Source organism: Brachycentrus maculatus, unplaced genomic scaffold (assembly GCF_059751285.1).
Source record: "Brachycentrus maculatus isolate JH-2025_06_01 unplaced genomic scaffold, ASM5975128v1 h1tg000863l, whole genome shotgun sequence".
Lineage (NCBI taxonomy): Eukaryota > Metazoa > Arthropoda > Insecta > Trichoptera > Brachycentridae > Brachycentrus > Brachycentrus maculatus.
In genome coordinates, this window is record NW_028281589.1 from 239,532 (window position 1) to 257,370 (window position 17,839).

Below are 17,839 nucleotides of genomic sequence, written 5' to 3' on the forward strand. Positions count from 1 at the left end.
GACGCTCTGTAGAAAGTGCGCGTGTGGATTCGGTGTTACGTTATTACGCGTGTGAATTCGGTTTATTTAAAAAAAATTAAACACTTGTGTAATACCACTTAAAACAACAGTTGTTTTCATCTACAGGTGAATATTAAATTTCAAACAAAATTGTAAAGAAAGAAAAAAGTACAGATTTCAAGGTGGATACCAATATATTTAATAAATCTATAAGTTCAAAAGCATTGGCTAACATGTGAAGCCGCGGAATCGGAGAAAACATGGCATAGTTTGCATTATGTAAAATACTGCGAATATAGATTTTTGCCTAGTACCTCTTCGACGCACGCTAAGCTTAATTTGATTTAGGAGATCAGGGCTGTCCAAAAAATTGAACAGCTTGTGAAAGAATACAGCTGACCACCGTAAGGCTTATGGAGTTACACCGTGTTTCATAACTCGACGTTCCACTGTATTTTGAGTTTTAAATGTTTGGAGCCGATCGCCAAATTTGATGTTTGAAGTTTTTGCAAAATGATTTCCAAAGTCAACAAGCCCATTAATTAGTTTTCCAACTAATTTGTTTCGTTTCCTATTGACTCGTAAATTCCGATTATTTTGTAATACGACTTGTCGACTCATTATTAATATTCCGTATTTACGTTTCCTTTCCGGTGATTATTTAACGTATTTGTCTTTCATCAATATTGGATCAAATTGTCAATAAGCTTATTAAATAATATTGGGTCAATTTCGATACATACGACTACATCTATAATTAGTAGTATATGCCTAAAATTATAGAACCTACTTCCATCATCGATAAACAAACTAAAAAAAGAAATTTATGCTACAAAAGAGAGAGGAACTCTGGGTACGACGACTTATAGGCTAGATTTACAACAAAAATTTTATTCAACAAAAAAATATACATACATATATTTTTTGATATATTTTCAAGGCTAACATATTAAAAGTAATCAAGAAGACTTAAAGGTGTAGAAGGATCCCGCTACGGAGAACTCCTTCGGACACAAGGAACAGATCAATATCCAATGTGATAATGTTCAACATAGCGGTAGCTCTTCCTACAGGCATAACCATCGGCAGGTTGGTCCTGTGTATAGGAATGTGAAAAATCTATATCGTCGCTGTCTTAGGTAACTATCGGGAACATACAGACCAATGCTCCGGATAATTTCAGAATTATCGATCGTACCACGCAACAATGGATAAAAATGCGTATTCAAATACACATTTCTTCTAGTCTATAACCTATTGTAGCCAAGCATACCCTGGAGAAACTCGGTCGGTAGAATCAAGGATAGTAGCTGTACTCTCCCATGTAGAGATATGTACTTCAGAAACTTCTTGGATAAGTGATAACAGTAAAATGTTGGTACTAGATAGGAGGATAATCAAGTATGATACAGTATTTCAAATACTTGGGCATGTTGAAGTCAAAAGTGCGTATTGTCTGTCTTGGGAGGATGCAAGGGAGCTGACAGCCGACAGAAAATCTTGGAGACAGTTTGTGGGCTCCATATGCTCCACCTAGGGAGCGGATATGGTTTAATAATAATAACGTATCAAGAGTCCGCCTCCGTAGTATAATGATCAGCACGCTCGGTTGCCGTACTGGAGGTCCCAGGTACATTTCCAGGGTGGGGTCAAATAAATATAAGTGATTTTTCACTCTAATATTTATTCAATATTACCCTGGACTATTAATTGAAGCGTAGGGCTGATCACCTTTCCTTCATGTATTAACGATCAAGTTAACACTGCGTTTATATGATGCAGTGCCCTATGCACCATCGGATGCGGATGAAGGCTTTGAAATTGATTGAATAGATCGAGCATGATCGAGTTTTTAAAATAGGAACTTGAAAGTGGTAAGGTCAGGAGTCGGAATAATCGGCGGGTATGTATAAAAAGAGACGTGAATGCAAAAGAGGCGAAGATTGTTTGCAAAGACAGATTGGTATAGCGTCCTATTGTTTCCGCCTACAGAAGAGCGGCGGATAATTAGTTAGTAAGTTTTTTAAAAACATTTTATCTAATAGATCTTCACTAGATGAACCGATCCAATTAGACAGCCACAAGTTCATAAGTGGTTGGAGCGATGCGAATGGCGGTATGTCGTATGAGATGGAAGACAAATATGTACCTATAATATTTTAAAGACAAGAAAATATGGTCACAGCCATCAGCAATAAGAAAAATTTTGCAGAAAAATAAGACCTTTATTATAAGTTATCCTACCTGTACGTCATCTGTATTTGATCATCGTTCTTGTACCAGACCAGCTGAGCTGGTGGATTGCCTCCTCGGCTGCTGCAGACGAGTTCCACTGTCTGGCCTCTTCTCACCATCTCTCCGCTTGTGTAACCTTCAATGTAAGGTGCCCCAGGAGGGTCTGAAACAAAAAATACCAAAAAATTATAGGATGGCCAAAAAATCACTTCAGGAGTCCCGCAGGGGTCTTATCTAAACCCAGTACTATTATTTAATAAAAAAATATTCAATCCCACATATTTTTAATACGACTGCTGATAATGTTTTGTGTTTGTTTGTTCACCTCCATAGAGTAGTGGTTAGCGCGCCAGGCTACCATGCTGGAGGTCCCGGGTTCGATTCCTAAGAGGGTCAAAATAAATATTAGTGATTTTTCAGTCTAATTTTTATTCAATATGACCCTGAACTAATCACCAATAGATGTCTCTAGTGAAGTTCTAGTGATTCAAGAACAATGTTTCAAAATTGGTTCATAATATAGAACTTCCAAGAATAAAGTAATCACTTAAACCAGCCTATGACGGTCGTCAGCCCCGTAAATGCCCAGATTTCCATATTCTTCTTCATCTTTTGATGAGATGTCAAAAAATAATATAAAAATAACTCCTGTAATTGGAGATAATCCAGATTTTGTGAAAGTATTTGGACACACTCAAAATGTTGTAAATAAATATTGTTAATCCACGTTTGCGCAACTTTTGAAATTGTCAGCAAATTGTCAGACGTAAACGTCTCAATAAACAGCAACTTTAAAAACAGTGATGAGTCGCCAAATTTGCGACAAGCGAAATTATAATTTATGATACATATCATATATTGCTCACTCCTTTCAAGAACGTCATAAATCCAAAATCGTAAATTTTCAGTTGTGCATGTTTTCGGAATGCCCAGAAAATGTACTATATCCCAGCTAAAGAGGCATATTTTTAACTTAATATTCACCCGCTACAGGGCAGAAAATGTTTTTTCTGCATTTTGAAGAAAGGGTATTGTTTAATTATTTTTGAATATAATAAATTGTTTTCAAATGGAGAAAAACCTTCAGGTTTTACCTAAATAGATCTGTTGCACAGTAAAAAGTTTATTTTTAATACATTGTGTTATATTTTAAAACATTAAAAACGTTTTCTTGAAAAATCAAGTTTTTTGATATATGACGTTGTTGAAAGGAGTGAGCGATATGTGATATTTCCCAGCTTGTTTGCCAGTGCTGTTTATCACAGAGATCCGGCGAGGTATTAAATTACAATATTACAATGTATTCGCGCGCTAAATGTGATGGGTGTTTTGGTGGAATTTGAAAGTGAAACCCCTGGTGAATATATTTGTCGTACGTGATACGCGTCAAGTTCAAAAGTCAAGCAATACAATCGTGTGTCTTCACTGGGATTTCTCCACCGACCACCGGTTTCGAGACGTACCCGTCTCTTCGTCAGGACAATTACTACGACAGCATGCAAACGATACTATCCTTCACTACCATAGCACTATTAACACACTTGAAACTGCACAAAATGTTTAACACATTCGATTTTTGGTCGACCCGAATACCTAAAAACGCATGTTTGTCCTGCAACCCTTAGTGCATGTTGGTCTTCGGGTCAACCAAAAATCGCATGTGTTAAACACTTTGTTTAGTTTCAAGTGTGTAAATAGTGCTATGGTAGTGAGGGGTAGTATTGTTTGCATGATGTGGTAGTGATTGTCCTGACGAAGAGACGGGTACGACTCGAAACCGGTAGACATAAAAATCTCGGTGACTGGTTATATACAAATATTAGTTTTGTTTCATATTTATTGTGGTACATCTGCTTAATATCTGAGTAAATAGTCCAAGAAAGGTAGGAAAAAGGTCTAGTTATGAAAGTCGCTAAATGCGCAGATTAGAAAACTCGGTGTCAATTTTCGACCGAATCGTTTGCCTTATCATACAAAACTAATTTTCTGATAACTTTGTTAATAGGACGGACATATTGGGGGGGAGGCGCAGAAGGGTGGTTGGTAATATCTACTACCCTCTGATTCCGTGTAGGGGCGGTTTTATGTAATAGGTAAAAAGCTCACGTGTCGTAAGTGAAATGTGGAAACAGCCTTGACCTCTGAGGGCGTACCACCCTAACCGTGAAGCCATAGAATACCATGTCAAATAGCGTGTGTAAATACCCAGGCTTCCATGTTCTTCTTCATCTAAATACCCATACTTCCATATTCTTTTTCATATAAATACCCAGGCTTCCATATTTTTCTTGATAAAAATACCCAGACTTCCATATTCCTCTCCATCTAAATACCCAGGCTTCTATTTTCTTTCATTAATTTATTCGTCAGTCACTTTGTGGTTAAATCTATCCAGTTATAATTAAAGTTTGACTAATACAGCCAAAACCATCCCACCTCTTGTTGCATGATAGAATGAATATTATTATTTTTTGTTTATTCTTATTTTAGCCTTATTTCTAGTAATTTGTTCGTGAAAATTTTTGTTTAAAACTATTTTATCCTACTTGAACAATTTAATTAAATAAGGAGATAATGCAAGGCTGAAAAAAGCATCCCAGTTAAACTAAGAAAGGTGTGTTGAGATGGTTTGGACATGTGGTACGAATGAGCGAGGAAAGAACTGTAAAACAAATATACGAGGCGAACGCAGTTGGAAATAGAAGCATTGCGTGTGTAAATATACATATTTGGATAATCCATAAATCCCGTTTATCCGTCTTTTTCCCTACCAAACCGGTCAATAAAGAGTCCCCTTGCTGTATTCAAATTTAAAATTTTCACATCAATAATCTAGGATTGCCCGTCTCCTTTTTTCGATTCAGCGTGAAATTCGGGCCAATATCGGCTCGCTCTCAAATGTCATGGGAACAAGGCGGCGACGGAAGGCGGTAAAGGGAAAAAAACTTAAGACGTGACGTCAAATTAGGCCGAATGTCACCGCCAGATATCGGAAGTCCCAAATCTGGGGAAATCTTTTAATTGCCTCCGAACTGGTTTCAATTTTTTTTCCTATTTTATCGGCGGGCGAGGGAGGCGGCTCGCCACTGGCGGATAGCGTCATCGGTTATGGAGGAATTTCGCGAGATCGAATTTCCCCAAAATCATACACCTAAGTAACTTCACTGCTAACTTAGAATCAATGAAATGTAAAAACTTATGCCTCTAGCGAAATAGCGAGGCAGTGTTTTTACCTAGAATTTTCACTCATACATGAAATTATAGTAACTTTAAACATAAAGAGTAAATCCACTCACGAGTAGGCATAGGCTATGAAACTTATAAAGTTGAAGCCTGAGTAGGGACATGATAAACGGTGTTGCATAAGCCGTAGCTAGATTTCAGAGTCACTTGGACGTTAGCTAATTAAAAAAAATCGAATTTCCCCATAATAAAATATTCCAGTCTGGATATTTTCAATCATATACAAAATAATCCTAATTCGGATTTTTCATACAAAAATGATTGACGACCACTTATTTTTGAAGAAGAAAAAAATTAAAGTCTGGGTATTTACGACCGTCATAACCTTAGTAATGTGATCACTTTACACACGTGTAACATTCACCTATTCTACCCATGATTGACAACCACACTTTTATTGAAACTTCTCGATACATATATTGATCAAACTCGAAACATAGTATGCAAGAGTTCAGTAGAGACATCTATGATAGGGTGACGAAACCTTTTATTTAGCAGGAGCCCTTAGGAGCCTAAGTGATCACTTTACACACGTGTACCATTCACCAATTTTACCCATTATTGACAACCACACTACTCAAATTCTTGGAAGTTCTATATATATGAACCAATTTCTAAACATTGTTCTTGAATCACTAAAACATCACTAGAGACATCTATTAGTGAGATGAAAACAAGCTTTTTATCGAGCACAAAACTCTTATAGTAGGTTGTAAGGTCCGAATCCTGGATTATATTCACATACATAAGAAACGAATGAAAGCGTAATTTTCAATTTATTTTAGCTTATATTTGACCAGATATCGCTCACTCCTTTCAAGAACGTCATAAATCAAAAAAGTAAATTTTCAGTTGTGCATGTTTTCAGAATGCCCGGCAAAAGCGGCATATTTTTAACTTAATATTTACCCTCTACAGGGCAGAAAGTGTTGTTTTTGCATTTTGAAGAAAAGGTATTGTTTAATTATTTTTTTAAATAAACTTAATATTTTTCAAATGGAGAAAAAACCTTCAGGTTTTTTCGTAAAAAGATCTGTTGCACAGTAAAAAGTTCAATCAGTGGCTTGATATTTATTTTCAATACATTGCATTATATTTTAAAAATTTAAAAACGTTCTCCTGGAAAATCAAGTTTTTTTATTTAAAACATTCTTGAAAGGAGTGAGCGATATATACGATTGAGGATTTATCTCAAACAGAGACACCTATTATAATTTATGTCTAACCTGTATAAAAATTAACAGATATTGAAAATCCGGCAGATGGCGTTTCGTATTCGCCAAAAATTACATTCCGAAAATCGTATTCTAGATGAAAATAATATTAAAATTAGGCAAGCCTTCTCGGATCAATTCGCCGAGGAAAAGCAAACAATCGCTCTCCGGGGAGAAGGAAAAATCAGCAAATTTATCCAAATTCGTCAGGGAAAAATTCCCCACGCCTAATTCATCAATAAAATTTCAATTCTTCCGAGAATTTGCAAAGAGGGTATCAATTTTTTCCACCGCCCTGAAATCTTGCTCGAGGAAGGTCGCCCTCCGCCAGAAACAAATTGGAGCTATTATATTTAAAGATTCATTTTGCGAAATACAAAATACAGGGTGCCGCGGCGTTTATGGCATCGTAAAAAATAATGCGACGGAATAAAAGGAAATTTAAGCGACAAATCGTAAGTTTAGAATTTCAGTACTAAATGTCCAGACTCACATATTCGCAATTGTACGTAGATCTCCTATACATTTCTGCTACCCTGGTAACATAATTCGCCCAATTATACAGTAAATTAATTCTTTTGAACCTTATCCGCACCCGATGGTTCATAGGGCACTGCATCGTATTGACGCAGTGTTATCATGATCGTTACTTACATGAAGGTAAGGTGATCATTCCTGCGCTTCAGGGGCCAATCCAGAGTAATATAAAATAAATTTAATTAGAAAACACAAAATGTCGAACGGAAGGCCTGTTGACGACAGTCACCAGAAATTCTTTTCACGCTCAATAAAAAGATTTTTTCATCTCACCAATAGATTTCTCTAGTGAAGTTCTAGTGATTCAAGAACAATGTTTCAAAATTGGTTCATATATATATAGAATATCCAAGAATTTGAGTAGTGTGGTTGTCAATAATGAATAGAATTGCTGAATGTTACACGTATGTAAAGTGATAACTTAAACCAGCCTATTAAGGTCGCCAGCCCCGTAAATGCCCAGACTTCCATATTCTCCTTTATCTTTGATGAGATGTCAAAAAAAAATACATGAAAGATACTCCTTTAATTGGAGATAAATCAGATTTGTGAACAAGTATTTGGACACACTCAAAATGTTGTAAATAAAAAACAACTTAGTGTACTAAAAAAAACAGTGGTTTAACATTTAATACAAAAATTAAAATGGAGTTCTACAAATTAAACGCCATTTCAATAAAAAAAATCCTGCAAAAAAAACGACTAAAAACAGAGTAATGGTATTGATCGAAACGTTTGATACCATATATAGCTGTTTGCAATCAGAGGGTAGATAGTACTTGAAAATAAAGTAAAAATCAGAAAAAAACATAATACTGTAGTTTACAATGATTAAAGAAAACACTTGTTTTTTACCACTTGAGTTTTATTATAGACTACATGTTTCAGAAGTTAAACTTCCATCATTCAGGTCTGTATAATAACTAAAATATAAAATATAAAATTGTTCTATAAATAAGGAGAGGGGAAAGTAAGGGGAAGGAAAAATGGAAAGCAATGGTGAAGAATTTTGAAACAATATATTATTTAATAAATTATATTAGAATTCAGGTTTTTTTGGATTTCTAAATTTTCAAGATAATTCATAATTTGGCCTTTATATGGAACAAGGTCACAACCCTCAAAATGAGGAATAAGACGGAGAAGAAGAAGAATAATATTGACATCTCATCCGGCGGACGAAAAATCCAGTGTCTGATATGATAAATATTGTACAATGATTAAAGAAAATACTGGTTTTTTACCACTTGAGTTTTATTATAGACTACATGTTTTAGAAGTTAAACTTCCATCATTCATCATTCATCAGTTATTATACAGACCTGAATGATGGAAGTTTATTTTCTGAAACATGTAGTCTATGATAAAACTCAAGTGGTAAAAAACGAAGTGTTTTCTTTAATCATTGTAACATATCTTACCACAAAGTTAATGCCGAAACAATAAATAAAATATACTGTAGTTTTAATGAAGCAACTACTTCATTTATTTTTTATTTAGGGTCGAAACGACATAATATATGATAAAACAAAATTGGTCTACAGCTTTCGGTACACGTAGTACATATTCCAGTATTTCTACCCTCTTCTATCCTGCGGGATCAAAGGGGATGAAGGGAGATGGATACACGCAATTGGAAATAATGGTGCAATATTTCGCCTCATCGAGCTAAAGCGACAAGCCATCGCCTGAAGTATTCCCGAATTAAAAAATCGTTTGAATTCAAATTGATTGAAGTGTTTTGCATTTCTTCACAGCTCGGGGTCGATCTGACATCGATTTCAGAAAGCCAATCGCTCCTGAATATGAAAGTAATAGCAGTAATTACACTGGCCAACAATGATTTTGTAACTGAAATTTTAATTTACAACATTTTGAGTGTGTCCATATTACTTGTTCACAAAATCGGGATTATCTCCAATTACAGGAGTTGTTTTCATATTATTTTTTGACATCTCATCAAAGATGAAGAAGTATATGGAAGTCTGGGCATTTACAGGGCTGACGACCGTCATCGGCTGGTTTAAGCGATCACTTTACACACGTGTAACATTCACCAATTCTACCCATTATTGACAACCACACTACTCAAATTCTTGGGAGTTCTGTATATATGAACCAATTTAGAAACCTTGTTCTTGAATCACTAGAACTTCACTAGAGACATCTATTGGTCAGATGTAAAGAAGTTTTTTTCAGATTTTGTGAACAAGTATTTAGACACACTCAAAATATTGTAAATAAATTATCTGGTCAAATTATAAGCTTAAATAATAAAAATGAAAACGGTATTTTCTGGCGTTTCTCATGTGTGTGATTATAATCCAGGATTCGGATCTCACATACTAATATAAGAGTTTCTGCTTAAAAAAAAGCTTCTTTACATCTCACCAATAGATGTCTCTAGTGAAGTTCTAGTGATTCAAGAACAAGGTTTCTAAATTGGTTCATATATATAGAACTTCCAAGAATTTGAGTAGTGTGGTTGTCAATAATGGGTAGAATTGGTGAATGTTACACGTGTGTAAAGTGATCACTTAAACCAGCCGATGACGGTCGTCAGCCCCGTAAATGCCCAGACTTCCATATACTTCTTCATCTTTGATGAGATGTCAAAAAATAATATGAAATTTTGGTGACTGATTTGGACTAAGTTAATCGTTCTTATTCAAAGTCTATATGGTGACAAGCTTGTATCACGTCAAGTTTTGATGTTACAGCCATATTATTGTTTGTATGGACCCCATACGTTGAAACCGTAATAGTGGTTGGTATCTAGACATGCATTAGTCTAAGGTCTAAGGGATTAAAAAAAAGTATGGATAATTATGGAGTAACAGCGGAAATATATTAACTTATTAATATTGAATACGATAGCATTATATAAAAATACAAACTATACATAAATAATAATATAAACTTTGGTCACTATCAGAATTTAAAATATCCAAAGCTAAAAGATCTGACGTGCTACATTTTTTTGCTTTCGTTTTTGAATTCAGCTATGCAAAGTGCATAAAGATCAGGTGTTTTCATGCCAGTTACAAAATAAAAGTCTTAAACTGTTGGCCAGTATTATTTTTTTAGATAATTTATACAGGTTTTTCGGAATGACCAGAAAATGTACTATATCCCAGCATATTTTTAATTTAATATTTGCCCGCTACAGGGCAGAAAGTGTTGTTTTTGCATTTTGAAGAAAATATATTGTTTTTTTTTTTTAATATACTTAATATTTTTCAAATGGAGAAAAAACATTCAGGTTTTACCTTAAAAGATCTGTTGCACAGTTCAGTAAGTGGCTTGATATGTATTTTTATTACATTTTATTATATTTTTAAACATTAAAAACGATCTCCTGAAAAATCAAGTATTTTGATATATCGCTCACTCCTTTCAAGAACGTCATAAATAAAAAAACTTGATTTTTCAGGAGAACGTTTTAAAATTTTAAAAATGTAATACAATGTATTAAAAATAAATACGAAGCCTCTTGTTGAACTTTTTACTGTGCAACATATCTTTTTAGGTAAAACCTAGAGGTTTTTTCTCTATTTGAAAAATATTAAGTATATTTTAAAAAATAATTAAACAAAACCTTTTCTTCAAAATGCAAAAACAAAACTTTCTGCCCTGTAGCGGGTAAATATTAAGTTAAAAATATGTCACTTTTGGTGGGATATAGTACATTTTTTGGGCATTCTGAATACATGCACAACTGAAAATTGACGATTTTTGATTTATGACGTTCTTGAAAGGAGTGAGCGATATGACGTTGTTGAAAGGAGTGAGTGATATGTCATGATGGGTCGCACACAAGTTTTGTATATTACTTTTTAAAATTTAATTAAAAAAATACAAATACTAAACGCTTAATTTCTCAAAATGCTCGAAGGCAGATACGACCTTATCGCTTAGTACGACAGTGTATTTTGTCGCATTCCAACCCCAAAAAAACTCAAAGATAAAACACAAATTCCTCACGAGTCTAAGGCTAAAAGCAAACGCCCTTATCAGGACCGCTAGATTTATGGTAATAGCTTGTAAGTGGTGGTCCTTTTAAGGTAAACTAATACGATATTTTTTTTACAAATTATACTAAAAGAGACTATTTTTATCCTAATTATAAAATATACACGTAAATTATAAAAAAAAACGCACTAATTACCCATCACGCCGCTTCCCCGCAGGGGTAGGCCGCGATAATAGAACGCCACACTTATCAAATCACCATTCTGCCCATGATCGATGAACACACTACTCTATATTATTTATTGATTCGGCATTAACTTTGTGGAATGACATGATGATTTTTTTTAATTAAACATTTGTATACAACATTTTGAGTGTGTCCAAATACTTGTTCACAAAATCTGGCTTATCTCCAATCAAAGGAGTTATTTTTATATTATTTAAATAATATGAAAATAACTCCTATAATTGGAGATAATCCAGATTTTGTGAACAAGTATTTGGACACACTCAAAATGTTTTAAATAAATTATCTGATCAAATTATAAGCTTAAATAATAAAAATGAAAATGGTATTTTCTGGCGTTTCTCATGTGTGTGATTATAATCCAGGATTCGGACCTCACATACTAATATAAGAGTTTCTACTTAGTAAAAAGCTTCTTTACATCTCACCAATAGATGTCTCTAGTGGAGTTCTAGTGATTCAAGAACAAGGTTTCCAAATTGGTTAATATATATAGAACTTCCAAGAATTTGAGTAGTGTGGTTGTCAATAATGGGTAGAATTGGTTAATGTTACACATGTGTAAAGTGATCACTTAAACCAGCCTATGACGGTCGTCAGCCCCGTAAATGCCCAGACTTCCATATTCTTCTTCATCTTTGATGAGATGTCAAAAAATAATATAAACATTTGTATAACCACTTAATGGGTTTTCTTTCATTACACACGACTAGTTTCGAAAACTAACAGACGTTTTCGAAACTAGTCATGTGTAATGAAATAAAATTCATTAATGGTTATACACTACTCTAATTTTGGGAGTTGTTTTTACATATAGTATGTTCAATTGACAATATCGACGTATATAGTAATGTCATTTTAAATGTAAAAAAATCTGCATAGTGTAATTTCTTACGAAAACGGCGCTATATAAATTATCCAATAAATAAATACAAAAATTTTGTCCGCCTCCGTAGTGTAATGGTCATTACGCTCGGCTACCGTTCTGGAGGTTCCGGGTTCGATTCCCAAGGGGGGTAAAATAAATATTTGTGATTTTTTCACTGTAATATTTATTCAAAATTACCATGGACTGGTACCTGAAGCGGAAGGCTGATCACCTTTCCTTCATGTATAAAAGATCAAGATAACACTGCGTTTATATGACAGTGCCCTATGCACCATTTGGGTGCGGATAAGGGTTATATATATATATATATATATATATATATATATATATATATATATATATATATATATATATATATATATATATATATATATATATATATATATATTATTATAAATACAAAATGTTTTCATTTCCCTCATGATATGGCCAAAGTACTATAATTTTTTCTTCCCATGTTTCGAACTCCCTCAACCAGCGATATTTTATAAATCAAACAGTAAAATAGTTTTATAGGCTAGCCAGCGAGGTAGAGAAATAAAGTAAGCCCGAAGGCATATGCTCCAACTTGCCTCGACTTGTATTTGCGGCTTGCACCACGTGCTAACTAAAAGATACCGGCAAAGAACCCCGAGTATAAGAAGAGATCGGTAATAGTAATAGAGTTTCAGAGAATGTAAAAGTGTGGCGCGGAGGACATTGAAAAAAGCTTTTTTTTTTTTAATTTTTCAAAATTTCTTCAAATAGCTTATGTTACATTTAATTATTTTTTTTATAACCCTTATCCGCACCTAATGGTGCATAGGGCACTGCATCAAATTGACGCAGTGTTATCTTGATCATTACTTACATGAAGGCAAGGTGATCACTCTTGCGCTTCAGGAACTAATCCAGGTTAATATTAAATAAATATTACAGTGTTAAATCACTAATATTTATTTTCACCTCCCCCCCCGGGAATCGAACCTGGGACCTCCAGCGCGGTAGCTAAACACGCTGACCACTACACCATGGAGGCGGACATCTTAATACAAGCTTAAATTACATCATATCTATATATATTTACATCTTCTTAAATTCTTTCAGACTCTTTTCATTCTCCATACATTCAGGCATCTCATCGTACATTTTCAGTAGTCCCAACCGCATTCCCAGATCTGATACAGAAGCATCTAGGCTTTCTGACAGACCTTCTCTTGCAAAGCAACATTTATTTTACGAAACAAACGAAAATTATAAAAAAATTGTAAAACAAAATTTGTATCCCTTTAAAATTTTACTGTGAATTAAAATTTAATAACTTCCAATTTAAATTCGTCCGCCTCTGTAATGTAATGGTTAGCTCGCTCAGCTACCACTCTGAAGGTCATATCGCTTACTCCTTTCAAGAACGTCATAAATAAAAAAAACTTGATTTTTCAGGAGAACGTTTTTAAAGTTTAAAAATATAACACAATGTTTTAAAAATAAATATCAAGCCACTTATTGAACTTTTTACTTTGCAACAGATCTTTTTAGGTAAAACCTGAAGGTTTTTTTCTCCATTTGAAAAATATTTAGTAAATTTAAAAAAAAATAATTAAACAATACATTTTCTTCAAAATGCAAAAACAACATTTTCTACCCTGTAGCGGGTAAATATTTAGTTAAAAATATGTGTCTTTTGCTGGGATATAGTACATTTTTTGGGCATTCCGATAACATGCACAACTGGAAATTGACGATTTTTGATTTATGACTTTCTTGAAAGGAGTGAGCGATATATAAAATTATTACTTTTTTTTCTTTTTTAAAAATATTAGTATATTAGCTCACCATTAAATTATTATAATTAACTTAAATTAATTAAATTAAGAAAGGTGTGTTGAGATGGTTTGGACATGTAGAACGAATGAGTGAGGAAAGAACGGTGAAAAAAAATTATGAGGCGAATGTTAGCGGGAAAAGAAGCAGAGGAAGACCGATAAAAACATGGCACGATCAGGTATGCCAAATACTTGAAAGTGGTCAGGTTAGGAGTCGTAACAATCGGCGGGTATGTATGAGGAGATGCATGAACGTGGAGGAGGCGAAGAATGTTTGCAAGGACAGAGTGGTGTGGCGCTCTATTCTCTCTGCCTACCCCTGCGGGGAAGCGGCGTGATGGTTAGTTAGCTTTTTTTTTCTAAATTAATTAATATTAAATTAATCAACTAAAATTATTAACTTAAATTAAAAGGGAATATAAAATTTGTAATCTAAGTTATTTGTAAACTTAATTTTGTGAATATAAAAACGTGATTCATTCAAGAAAGTCTATTTATTAAATTTTCATCCATTAATAAAACGCCTCCGTAGTGTAATGGTCAGCACGCTCGGCTACCGTTCTGGAGGTCCCAGGTTCGATTCCCAAGGGGGGCCAAATAAATATAAGTGATTTTTCCACTGTAATATTCATTCAATACTACCCTGGACTGGTACCTGAAGCGAAGGGCTGACCACCTTCCCTTCATGTGTAAAAACGATCAAGATAACACTGCATTTATATGAAGCAGTGCCCTATGCACCATTGGGGTGCGGATAAAGGTTTTATTATTATTATTTATTATTAATAAAACGCAGCTTCTGAGGAGCATAAAATGGAGACGTGGACGCACGTAATAAGTGCAAACACACATTTCTAATAGTCACGCTGTAAAGAGAGGAAAACATTTGAGAATCTTTGCATCCTTTTAAACACTGGGGCAAGTAATCTGGAATCGATTGTAGCTTTAGTCCCGTAGTCACGAACTGTTTGCTTACGTGATTCTGGTTAGGGCAATTTGGGGCAAACTTGGCTCACACACACAAACACACACATACACACCAGGCGCGGTCCGTCCATACGTGCTGCGGATGCTCCGCGTCCCTTGCATTTTAGAGTAAAAAGATTTGAACTTCTATCCTTAAACAGCAATTCAAAAAACCCTTATCCGCACCCCAATGGTGCATGGGGCAAACTTGGCTCACACACACAAACACACACATACATACCAGGCGCGGTCCGTCCATACGTGCTGCGGATGCTCCGCGTCCCTTGCATTTTAGAGTAAAAAGATTTGAACTTCTATCCTTAAACAGCAATTCAAAAAACCCTTATCCGCACCCCAATGGTGCATAGGGCACTGAATCATATAAACGCAGTGTTATCTCGATCGTTAACACATGAAGGAAAGGTGATAAGCCCTCCGCTTCCAGTACCAGTCCAAGGTAATATTGAATAAATATAATAGTGAAAAAATCACTTATATTTATTTGACCCCCCCTGGGAAACGAACCCGGGACGGAGGCGGACAAAACAGCAATACTGCAATATAAATATTTTTATATTTCTACAGCGACCATATTATGTTATTTTTTTTATAAAAACAGCGCTGTACACAATCATACAAATATAATTATTATAAAAGAACGTGCGTATATCGTCCCGTCTCAGCGTACGCGCAACGAGCGACACGATACAAAGATCGCGGGCGAGTCTAAATACACATACATTCTCAAATACTGTGAAACGCGTAAAAAGCACGTCAACAAGCAATACTGGATGCGATTTGTGAACCCCGCAAGCCAACATCCATATCAACTGTATACGATATTAATGACAGCATCCGACGTGCAAAAAACGTCTTTAATACTAATGTGCATAATGAACAGAATCAAATACTCTATTAGATTGTTATTAGTGCGCGCGTTACTTTGACAGTTTACTTTTGAAACTAAAAATTAAACTGTTATTGAATATTATAAACCTGCGATTTGCTTAATAATTTAATTAAATATATTTGAATTGATGATATTTTATTTTTATTCATTTAATATATTTACATTTTTATTTATAACATAATACATTTGAATCATTTATACATATGGAGGACTTTTATATTTCGATTCGCTGTGCCTCTCCTTAAAAGAGTCTCTGCTCTTGTGCTTGAAAAGGGACTTACACTCGTGGTTTAATGTTATATAATAAAATATATAATTTTTTTTATACATATTTTTTTTTAAGATTTAAATGTAAAGAGCTTTAATTTTTTTCTTAAGGATTTTTATATCATCTATTTTTTTATTTCTTTAGGGAGTTTATTGAAATGTTTGATTGCCAAATATTTGAAGTTTTGCTGAAATTGCTTGGTGTTGCATTTTGGAGTAGAAAGATCGTTTGAGAATGATATTTTGTATCTGTAATTATTGAGTTTTGGATTTATGGAGATGGCGTCTAGATGTGCGTATTTGATATCTAGTACCAGTAAGTACGAGTATAAACATTTGAAGTCCAGCATCCCTTCTACAAAAAGTCACCGACCGCCACTGATACACACATCCTTGTAGACCACCCCCGTTGCACATTTTTCCGCAAGCAAAAGTAAACACTGTGCATCTTTGTATGCTGTCGAGAAATTTTATTACAGCAAGTGTAGCTTGTTGGAACTGGTAGCAACGGCAAGGTGGCTTGGGATTAATGAAAATACAGCAAAACCTCTAAATGATAGACCTCAATTTAAAAAGCTTTGGATAAAAAGAAAAAAAAATCCGGTAAAAAAAAATTAAAACGTCCTGTTATTTTTTTAAAACTTTCATATTTTTTTATATTTTTTTGAAATCTCAAGAAAGATAAAGAAGAACGTGCAAGTCTAGACATTGACGGGGCTTACGACTGTCAAAGGCTGGTTTAAAGTTCTTTCTTGAATGTTTTCCGCAGATACTTTGTGGCACATTTTATAAACTTGACAAAATTAAATTTTGTCCGCCTCAGTAGTGTAATGGTCAGCACGCTCTGCTGCCGTTCTGTAGGTCCCAGGTTCGATTCCCAAGGGGGGTAAAATAAATATAAGTGATTTTTTCACTGTTATATTTATTCAATATTACCCTGGACTGGTACCTGAAGCGGAGGGCTGATCACCTTTCCTTCATGCGTAAACGATCAAGATAACACTGCGTTTATATGACGCAGTGCCCTATGCACCATTGCGGTGCGGAAAAGGATTTTACTATTATATATATTATTATAAAATTAAATAACTTAGTTTTAACCACCTTTTTATTAATACAATTTAACCTATGGATTTCGACAAGAACCTTTTCATCATCAGGGTTTATTCAAGTCAAAAACATTAAAATACTCTCACCAAAAACCACCACAAACTCCGTAAAAATCCTTAATGTTATTTTTATTATTCATTGCATAGCAACCCCAAATAACAACTTACTGAATCACCCAAAATGGTTCTTAAGTGATCACTTTACACACGTGTAACATTCACCCATTCTACCCATGATTGACAACCACACTACTCAAATTTTTGGAACTTCTATATGTTGTATATACTATTTTAATTCGAAACATTTTGCTTGAATTGACTAGAATTTCACTAGACATCTATTGGTGAGATGAAAGAAGCTTTTTTTTTATTGAGAAGAGACTCTTTTATTTGTTTGTGAGGTCCAAATCCTGGATTATATACACACACATGAGTAATGCCAGAA

General features: G+C 34.4%; 1 protein-coding gene across 1 annotated transcript in view; it reads right to left on the reverse strand.

Moving 5' to 3' along the window:
* Window positions 1-17,839, reverse strand: part of LOC148299993 (nephrin-like) — a 212,650-nt gene that overhangs the window by 80,149 nt on the left and 114,662 nt on the right. The window contains exon 7 of the mRNA XM_088275413.1: window positions 2,245-2,398. Coding sequence (XP_088131539.1) covers window positions 2,245-2,398 — 154 coding nt within the window. The remainder of the gene's footprint in view (window positions 1-2,244; window positions 2,399-17,839) is intronic.